The sequence below is a fragment of the Salvelinus sp. IW2-2015 genome, linkage group LG16 (genome assembly GCF_002910315.2).
Source record: "Salvelinus sp. IW2-2015 linkage group LG16, ASM291031v2, whole genome shotgun sequence".
Lineage (NCBI taxonomy): Eukaryota > Metazoa > Chordata > Actinopteri > Salmoniformes > Salmonidae > Salvelinus > Salvelinus sp. IW2-2015.
In genome coordinates, this window is record NC_036856.1 from 17,134,530 (window position 1) to 17,144,369 (window position 9,840).

The 9,840-nt window shown below is 45.9% G+C and overlaps 1 protein-coding gene across 2 annotated transcripts in view; it reads right to left on the bottom strand.

Annotated features, from left to right (window-relative positions):
• The window catches only part of trabd2b (TraB domain containing 2B), a 104,137-nt gene that overhangs the window by 43,593 nt on the left and 50,704 nt on the right, over nucleotides 1–9,840 (bottom strand). For both annotated transcript variants that reach the window (XM_024004936.2, XM_024004937.2), the window contains exon 3: nucleotides 1,900–2,046. In XM_024004936.2, coding sequence (XP_023860704.1) covers nucleotides 1,900–2,046 — 147 coding nt within the window. The remainder of the gene's footprint in view (nucleotides 1–1,899; nucleotides 2,047–9,840) is intronic.

The following is a 9,840-nucleotide window of genomic DNA, read 5'->3' on the forward strand; positions in this document are numbered from 1 at the left end:
TCTCGCTCTCTCTTTCTCTCTCTCTCTCTCTCTTCTCTCGCTCTCTCTTTCTCTCTCTCTCTCTCTCTCCTCCGCTCTCTCTTTGTCTTCTTCTACTTTCCCTCTCAAGACCTGGATTTCATGGTACATCTAAGAACTGTATTCAAACACTTTGATCTATATGCCACCATGTGTAACCAGGGACATGAACCATTCTCTTTGATACAGTGATGATCCCTCCTTGTCTATATACTGTATCTCTATCTGTAAAACTTTTCTTCTTCCTCTTTCTAAATACCCTTTCCCTCAAATCCTCCCTCTCTCCTTTTGTCCTGTCTCTTTCTTGACCTCTCTCTCTCTCTCTCTCTCTGCTCTGGTTAGCACTGGTGAGTCCTGTGGGAGTGACTGAGCTAGAGAAGGAGAATCAGAGAAAAGTAAAGTAAAGAGAGTGAGGAGGGAGGCCCCAGCGGTTCTCTGATGAATGAGGACCGCTTGAGCGTTTAATGGTCAAAGGGAGGGGGTTAAGGGGGGGGGGGGTAACCACATGCAGATAACCTATCACAGGAAGGCCCATTAGCTGCACTCAATACTGGCTGCTCAGGAAATGAGAAATGACAGGGAAATATTTCCTCCCTTCCTCACTTCTGGTCGCGGCCCTGGCCGAGGCCTCCTCAAGCCTGCTCCCTTTGAACCTCCTAGTTGCGCTACACTCTCTGGTGGATAGGCTGAGGCTGGGACTGAGGAGGCCGTCTGCATTAACCTCTCCCCCCCTGCGGCCCATCGGGCCCCCAGTAGATGAAGATGGAGCTGGGAGAGCATGGGGGCAGGGGATTACCATCCATTTATCAGGGAACACCTGCTACTCCGGAAGAGTTCATAAGGCCTGCCATAGATCAGCTCGGCCAGGCACCGCCATCAACCATTAGATGGTTATAGCATGTGGTATGGAATGTTAATTATGTGTTATTATTATATAAAGAACCAAGGCTAACTGGACTGATTTAGTGGATGGACGATGGAGACGACTGTAGGAGGCATGGTCTTTAGGGGCCAAGGAGATAGAAGATAATGTCTTATCGCATCATTTGTCTGGAACTAATAATACACCTGTGAAGGTAAAGTGATTGTAATATGCTGAATTGACCCTAGTTCAGACTCCTAAACGGTGATAACCATGAGTGTGTAATCAGTGTGACAACATACAGTGGGGCAAAAAAGTATTTAGCCTCTTAAAGAAGAAGTTACAGGTCTGTGAGAGCCGGAAATCTTGCTTGTTTGTAGGTGACCAAATACTTATTTTCCACCATAATTTGCAAATAAATTCATAAAAAATCCTACAATGTGATTTTCTGGATTTATTTTCCTCATTTTGTCTGTCATAGTTGAAGTGTACCTATGATAAAAATTACAGGCCTCTCTCATCTTTTTAAGTGGGAGAACTTGCACAATTGGTGGCTGACTAAATACTTTTTTGCCCCACTGTATACATACATGTACAGTGTTTTTGACTGTTGAAATATGATCATACTGTAGTTGGTATGACCATAGAGGATTTAAAGTACATGGTGTGTGACAACCATTTTGTAAWTTTTTTTATTTAATCTTTATTTAACTAGGCAAGTCAGTTAAGAACAAATTCTTATTTACAATGACGGCCTACTGGGTTAACTGCCTTGTTCAGGGGCAGAACGACAGATTTTTACCTTGTCAGCTTGGGGATTCGATCTAGCAACCTTTTGGTTACTGGCCCAACGCTCCAACCACCTGCCGCCCCAAAACCATAGGGTGTGGTCATTGTAGGTCAGGGCTTGATGGTAAGGTGTGTTAATGCTGAGCAGGACCAAAAGCCTGTATCTTCAGGACCACGATGGAATAGCACGGCTTTAGCCCCACTGGGTCTTCTAGCCCTGGTGGACGTACCTGTGAAGTGTCATGGTTGAAGATGATGGAGCTGAGGTCTCCACAGTTATAGTGTGTGATGAGGTCCTCTGTGGTGAAGGAGCCCTGCAGACTGCCTGCTCTCACACTCTCATGCTGCAGCAGGGTCTGGTTCAGAGCAAACAGCACCTGCAGAGGGAGGAGGGAGGAACTGTTAGGGACTTTACCGTGTGGAACAATGAGAGCATAACACCACTACTGGAAGTCTCCCTGTATTATGACTCACACTAACACAAGCATACAAGCACACACATACTGCACTGTACAGGCACACTGTAGTGGAAATGTATGATGTATAGTTTACAGAAGCTTATTTCTATTAGTTTCCTAATGTTGCCCATCAAGTACAAACTGGCTGCAGGTAAAAAAGACCACAAGACGGATGGCAGAGCTCCAGTGTCTCCACCCCTCTCCTCTCTTAGAGAAATAGAAGGGAGAGCTGAAAAGACAGAGAGTGCCCCTTTAAAAATAGCTCTCTCAGGGCCTCAACAACGTAAATTTACAGCCCCCATTAAAATAAAAAGTAAACCCTCTTTAGAGATAATTTATGACGTGCAGCAGCCAGCGACACTGCAGCTGTCCCAGACACCAGGGGTTAACTCTCCCAGCTCCCGCCCCCTCACTCCCGCACCCACCTCTGACTGGCCTGGCAGCCCCCAGCCAGCTGTCAATCAGGGATAAGTGTTCTGACAGGAGCGCTAGGTGGAGGGTGCGAGGGAGAGAGTGGTTTACTCAGAGTACAGCGGATTGAGTTTCACACTGTCTCACATTCCGCCCACTGACACATTCATATCCTATGGTGGTGCGGTCAGTTGATTTGCACCCTTGATTACGTACGTATGTACAGTATGCATCTATACTGTATATCACCGCTATTTACTTCTCCATCCAGCCCTTTATTCCTAATTGCCTCCAGCCGGGTCAGTAAAGAAAAGTGATGGCTATGGTAAATACTGATGGTCGACAGCCCATCCGCATGATTTGTGTGTAGGCTTAAGGCATACAGCTGTGCAACTGATCTATCCCGAATTCAACGGACTCTGAGTTATATGTAATAATTCACACAATTATGTTATGTTTTTGCAATCACTTATTGAACTGATAAATGCCTTATTGTATTGCCTTATTGAATGTTGCTTAAACTGTTAGTAACCTTAATAATGAGCTCAGCACACCCTAATCCCCTCTCTCTCTCTCTCTCTCTCTCTCTCTCTCTCTCTCTTTCTCTAGTCTGTGTAGTCTGAGGTCATTGTATTTGCTAACCAGTCTTCCAGGCAGTGCCTTAATAGGGTGCCTCTGTTCTAACGAGGGGAGAAAACACTAGAGAGCTGACAGCAGGGATGCCTCTCTCTCCCTTTCCCTCTTCATTCCTCCCTTCCTGCCTCCCTCAGTCCACTCTCTAACCTCTTCTCATCTTTCCCAATCGCACGCACGCAACCCCAGGACCTCACTCAGCCTCTCACACTGTAAGGAGAGAGGTGAGTAATCTTATTTATTTTATTAGACGTATTTCACAGAATCTATTTTCAGCTGAGAGCGCAGTGGCGTGCTGTCCTCCTGCCAAAGCGGTAATCCCAAAATGGGCCTTGATCAAACCTGTGGCCATAACGGCAAATATGCTTTCATTCCCGCTCCAGGACCCCCTGCCGGCTCCATAATGACAATACCTCATATATTTATTTCTATCTCACGTCTGCTTGCTTTATTGTCTTAATTTTCCCTCCCCCCACGCCGGGTCACGTTGGAGGGTGAGGCCTGTCGAGCTCAGGCACATATGTGCGTTGGCGTTGCCCAAGCCCTTGACCCACACGGCTCTATGCCTGCCCAGGGCTTTGTACTGCTGCCAAGAGCAATGCCAGAGCAGGCCCTGGGTAGAAAGAGGGCTGAGGTACGGGCTGGGGTAGGGGCTGCCAGCCCCTCTGTACTGCTGCCAGTGCTGTGAGTTTCCTTAAATACAGAAAACTGCACCAGACACACTGGACCTGGTGGAGGAAGAGGGAAGGAGTGAGGGAGTGAGGAAGGGGGTGGAGGGATTTTTGGAAAGGGGGCTGTGAGTGGTGAGGTGTGGTAAGTCAATATTGTTCTCACACTGCGGTGACTGCACATCTCTGTGCTGTTGCCATAGCGCCTTCGCTGTGATTGTGTGTGTGTGTGTGTGTGTGTGTGTGTGTGTGTGTGTGTGTGTGTGTGTGTGTGTGTGTGTGTGTGTGTGTGCGTGCGTGCGTGCGTGCGTGCGTGCGTGCGTGCGTGCGTGCGTGTGTGTGGAGGCTCCTCAGCAGAGGAAGGGGAGGACCATTGTCCTCAATGAATTTCATAAAAATAAAAATTGTTAAACATAAAAACTTTTTTTTTTAGATAAAACAATACTAAATATATTAATGTCACCAAATAATTTATTTTAACACTGTTTTGCAATGATTGTCTACAGTAGCCTCAACAGCACTCTATAGGGTAGTACCATAGTGTAGTGTAGGCAGAGGACAGCTAGCTTCCGTCCTCCTCTGGGTACATTGACTTCAATACAAAACCTAGGAGGCTCATGGTTCTCAACCCCTTTCATAGACTTACACAGTAAATATGACAACTTCCAGAGGACGACCTCCAACCTATCAGAGCTCTTGCAGCATGAACTGACATGTTGTCCACCCAATCAAAGGATCAGAGAAATAATCTAGTACTGAAAGCATAAGCTACAGCTAGCTAGCACTGCAGTGGATAAAATGTGGTGAGTAGTTCTCTCAAAGAGAGAGAAAGACAATAGTTGAACAGTTTTTAACAAATTATAAAAAAATTAATTGAAGAAGCAAGAGAAAGAGCAAGAGAGAGCTTCGTACATTTTTTCCCCACATTTTGTTACATTACAGCCTTATTCTAAAATTGATTAAATAAAAAAAAAATTACTTCAGCAATCTACACACAATACCCCATATTGACAAGGTGAAAACGGTTAGTTTTTTTAYATTTCAGCAAATGTATTAAAAATAAAAAACAGAAATACCTTTACCATTGATCATCCTTGAGATGTTTATACAACTTGATTGGAGTCCACCTGTGGCAAATTCAATTGATTGGACATGATTTGGAAAGGCACACACCTGTCTTTATAAGGTCCCACAGTTGACAGTGCATGTCAGAGCAAACACCAAGCCATGAAGTCAAAGGAATTGTCCGTATAGGTCTGAGACAGAATTGTGTTGAGGCACAGATCTGGGGAAGTTTACCAAAACATTTCTGCAGCATTGAAGGTCTCCAAGAACACCATGGCCTCCATCATTAGTAATTGGAAGAAGTTTGGAACCACCAAGACTCTTCCTAGAGCTGGCCGCCCAGTATAACTGAGCAGTCAGGGGAGAAGGGGCTTGGTCAGGGAGGTGACCAAGAACCCGATGGTCACTCTGGCAGAGCTCTAGAGTTCCTCTGTGGAGATGGGAGAAACTTCCAGAAGGACAACCATCTCTGCAGCACTCCACCAATCAGGCCTTTATGGTAGTGGCCAGATAGAAGCCACTCCTCAGTAAAATACACATGACAGCCTACTTGGAGTTTGCAAAAAGCACCTAAAGAMTCTCAGACCATGAGAATCAAGATTCTCTGGTCTGATAAAACCAAGATTGAACTCTTTGGCCTGAATGCCAAGCAACACGTCTGGAGGAAAACTGTCACCATCCCTACGGTGAAGCATTGCTGTGGGGATGTTTTTCAGTGGCAGGGACTTAGAGACTAGTCAAGATCGAGGCAAAGATGAAAGGAGCAAAGTACAGAGGGATCCTTGGTGAAAACCTGCTCCAGAGCACTCAGGACCTCAGACTGGGGTGAAGGTTCACCTTCCAACAGGACAATGACCCTAAGCATACAGCCAATGCAGAAGTGGCTCCGGGACAAGTCTCTGGTTGTCCTTGAGTGGCCCAGCCAGAGCCCGGACTTGAACCCGATCGAACATCTCTGGAGAGACCTGAAAATAGCTGTGCACCAACGCTCCCCATCCAACCTAACAGAGCTTGAGAGCATCTGCAGAGAAGAATGGGAGGAACTCCCCAAATACAAGTGTGCCAAGCTTGTAGCGTCATACCCAAGCAGACTCTATGCTGTAATCGCTGCCAAAGGTGCTTCAGCAAAGTACTGAGTAAAGGGTCTGAATACTTATGTAATGTAATATTTTTTAAATAAATTAGCAAACATTTATCAAAACCTGTTTTTGCTTTGTCATTATGGGGTATTGTGTGTAGATTGATGAGACGAAGAAAAAAACGATTTAATCAATTTTAGAATAAGGCTGTAACGTAACAAAATGTGGAAAAAGTCAAGGGGTCTGAATACCTTCCAAATGCACTTTATATATTTTTTTTCACTTTTAATTACTTAGCTAGCGATTTCAGCTAGTTTAGCCTACTAAAACACACAGTTCATGTTATTTAGCTGGCTATGGCAATCCAACACTGGAACTTTTCTAAGTAAAGGGAAGCTTTTGGTTTGTCACCGGGGCCCGCTGGTATAACTGCTAAACGGCTTTCTGACTGTACACTGTACTGCATGATTGTAGCAGGGTTACTAAAGCGTTAGTTCTAGTAGCTATGTTGACAATGGCGTTGTCACCACTGATAAATCCACGATAATCGAGAATTTCAATAAGCATTTCACTACGGCTGGCTATGCTTTCCTCCTGGCTACCACAACCCCGGCCAGCAGCGCCGCACCCCCACGCAGCTACTTGCCCAAGCCTCCCCAGCTCCTCCTTCACACAAATCCAGATATCAGATGTTCTGAAAGAGCTGCAAAACCTGGACCCGTACAAATCAGCTGTGCTAGACAATCGGGACACTCTCTTTCTAAAATTATCCGCCGCCATTTTTGCAACCCCTATTACTAGTCTGTTCAACCTCTCTTTCGTATTGTCTGAGATCCTAAAGATTGGAAAGCTGCCGCGGTCATCCCGCTCTTCAAAGGGGGTGACACTAGACCCAAACTGTTACAGACCTATATCCATCCTACCCTGCCTTTCTAAAGTCTTCGAAAGCCAAGTTAACAAACAGATCACTGACCATTTCGAATCCCATCGTACCTACTCCGCTGTGCAATCAGGTTTCCGTGCTTATCACGGGTGCACCTCAGCCACGCTCAAGGTACTAAACAATATCATAACCGCCATCGATAAAAGACAGTACTGTGCAGCCATCTTCATCGACCTGGCCAAGGCTTTCGACTCTGTCAATCACCACATTCTTATCAGCAGACTCAACAGCCTTGGTTTCTCAAATGACTGTCTCGCCTGGTTCACCAAATACTTCTCAGATAGAGTTCAGTGTGTCAAATCGGAGGGCCTGTTGTCTTGACCTCTGGCAGTCTCTATGGGGGTACCACAGGGTTAAATTCTCAGGCTGACTCTTTTCTCTGTATATATCAATGATGTCGCTCTTGCTGCTGGTGATTCCTTGATCCACCTCTACGCAGACGACACCATTCTGTGTACATCTGGCCCTTCTTTGGACACTGTGCTAACAAACCTCCAAACGAGCTTCAATGCCATACAACCCTCCTTTCGTGGCCTCCATCTGCTCTTAAACGCTAGTAAAACTAAATGCATGCTCTTCAACCGATCGCTGCCCGCCCCCGCCCGAACGACTAGCATCACTACTCTGGACGGTTCTGACTTAGAATATGTGGACAACTACAAATACCTAGGTGTCTCGCTAGAATGTAAACTCTCCTTCCAGACTCATATTAAGCATCTCCAATCCAAAATTAAATCTAGAATCGGCTTCCTATTTCGCAACAAAGCCTCCTTCACTCACGCTGCCAAACATACCCTCGTAAAACTGACTATCCTACCGATCCTCGACTTCGGCGATGTCATTTTCAAAATAGCCTCCAACACTCTACTCAGCAACCTGGATGCAGTCTATCACAGTGCCATCCGTTTTGTCACCAAAGCCCCTTATACCACCCACCACTGCGACCTGTATGCTCTCGTCGGCTGGCCCTCGCTACATATTCGTCGCCAGACCCACTGGCTCCAGGTCATCTATAAGTCTTTGCTAGGTGAAGCTCCGCCTTATCTCAGCTCACTGGTCACCATAACAACACCCACCCGTAGAACGCGCACCAGCAGGCATATCTCGCTGGTCATCCCCAAAGCCGACACCTCTATTGGCCGCCTTTCCTTCCAGTTCTCTGCTGCCAATGACTGGAACGAATTGCAAAAATCGCTGAAGTTAGAGACTTATGTCTCCCTCACTAACTTCATGCATCAGCTATCTGAGCAGCTTACCAATCACTGCAGCTGTACACAGCCCATCTGTAAATAGCCCATCCAACTACCTACCTCATCCCCATATTGTTTTTATTTACTTTTTTGCTCTTCTGCACACCAGTATTTCTACTTGCACATCATCATCTGCACATCTATCACTCCAGTGTTAATTTGCTAAATTGTAATTACTTCGCTACTATGGCCTATTTATTGCCTTACCTCCTTACTTCATTTGCACACACTGTATATAGATGTTTCTATTGTGTTATTGACTGTACTTTTGTTTATCCCATGTGTAACTCTGTGTTGTTGTTTTTTGTCGCACTGCTTTGCTTTATCTTGGCCAGGTTGCAGTTGTAAATGAGAACTTGTTCTCAACTGGTCTACCTGGTTAAATAAAGGTGAAATAATTATATATATTTTTTAAAGTAGGCTGTGTGTAGTGGTTAGTGGTTAGGAAATGATGGTTTGGTTTGAAAAGTTTTTTTTCGCCTGGTCACAGCCATCTGATGTGTTGTGCACTGAAGACCACAAGCAAAGGGAAAAGGTGAGAGGAGAAGAGCGTGTAGATGCAAAAAGGACGAGCAAAGTGATCATGCTGTTTGTAAGTGGCTGCTATGAAAGTGAACTGTGTTTGCGTGTGCTCAGGTGTGTATTTAATTCCCCCAATTCTGTTGAAAAAGGTTTCTTAAAGAAGCAAACGGAACGAAACGGGGATAAACAAACCTGCATTTGTTCAATAGAAAATCTTGTTTGCAATTGTTGCACTAATGATTACACTCTAGATCAGCTAGACGTAGGCAAGAGTGTGCAAGCAGTATTGCAGTTTTCCCACTGGTGTGTGTGTGTGTGTGTGTGTGTGTGTGTGTGTGTGTGTGTGTGTGTGTGTGTGTGTGTGTGTGTGTGTGTGTGTGTGTGTGTGTGTGTGTGTGTGTGTGTGTGTGTGCGTGTGTGTGTGTGTGTGTGTGTGCGTGCGTGTGTGCGTGAGTGTTGACAGACAGAGTGGCTGTCCTTCAGATGAAAAAAGCCTGTGGGCTCTCCTTCTCCGTGGCCAACGTGAGTAAAACATTTAAACGTGTTAACCCTCGCAAGGCTGCCGGCCCAGGCGGCATCCCTATTTGCGTCCTCAGAGAATGCGCAGACCAGCTGGCTGGTGTGTTTACGGACATATTCAATCAATCCCTATCCCAGTCTGCTGTGCCCACATGCTTCTAGATGGCCACCATTGTTCCTATTCCCAAGAAAGTAAAGGTAACTGAACTAAATGACTATTGCCCCGTAGCACTCACTTCTGTCATCATGAAGTGCTTTGAGAGACTAGTCAAGGATCATATCCCCTCCACCCTACCTGATACCCTAGACCCACTTCAATTTGCTTACCGCCCCAATAGGTCCACAGACGATGCAATCTCCATCAGACTGCACACTGCCCTATCACATCTGGACAAGAGGAATACCTGTGTAAGAATGCTGTTCATTGACTACAGCTCAGCATTTAACACCATAGTACCCTCCAAACTCGTCATTAAGCTTGAGACCCTGGGTCTCGACCCCACCCTGTGCAACTGGGTCCTGGACTTTCTGACGGGCCGCCCCCCAGATGGTGAGGGTAGGAAACAACATCTCCACCCCGCTGATCCTCAACACTGGGGCCCCACAAGGGTGCGTTCTCAGCC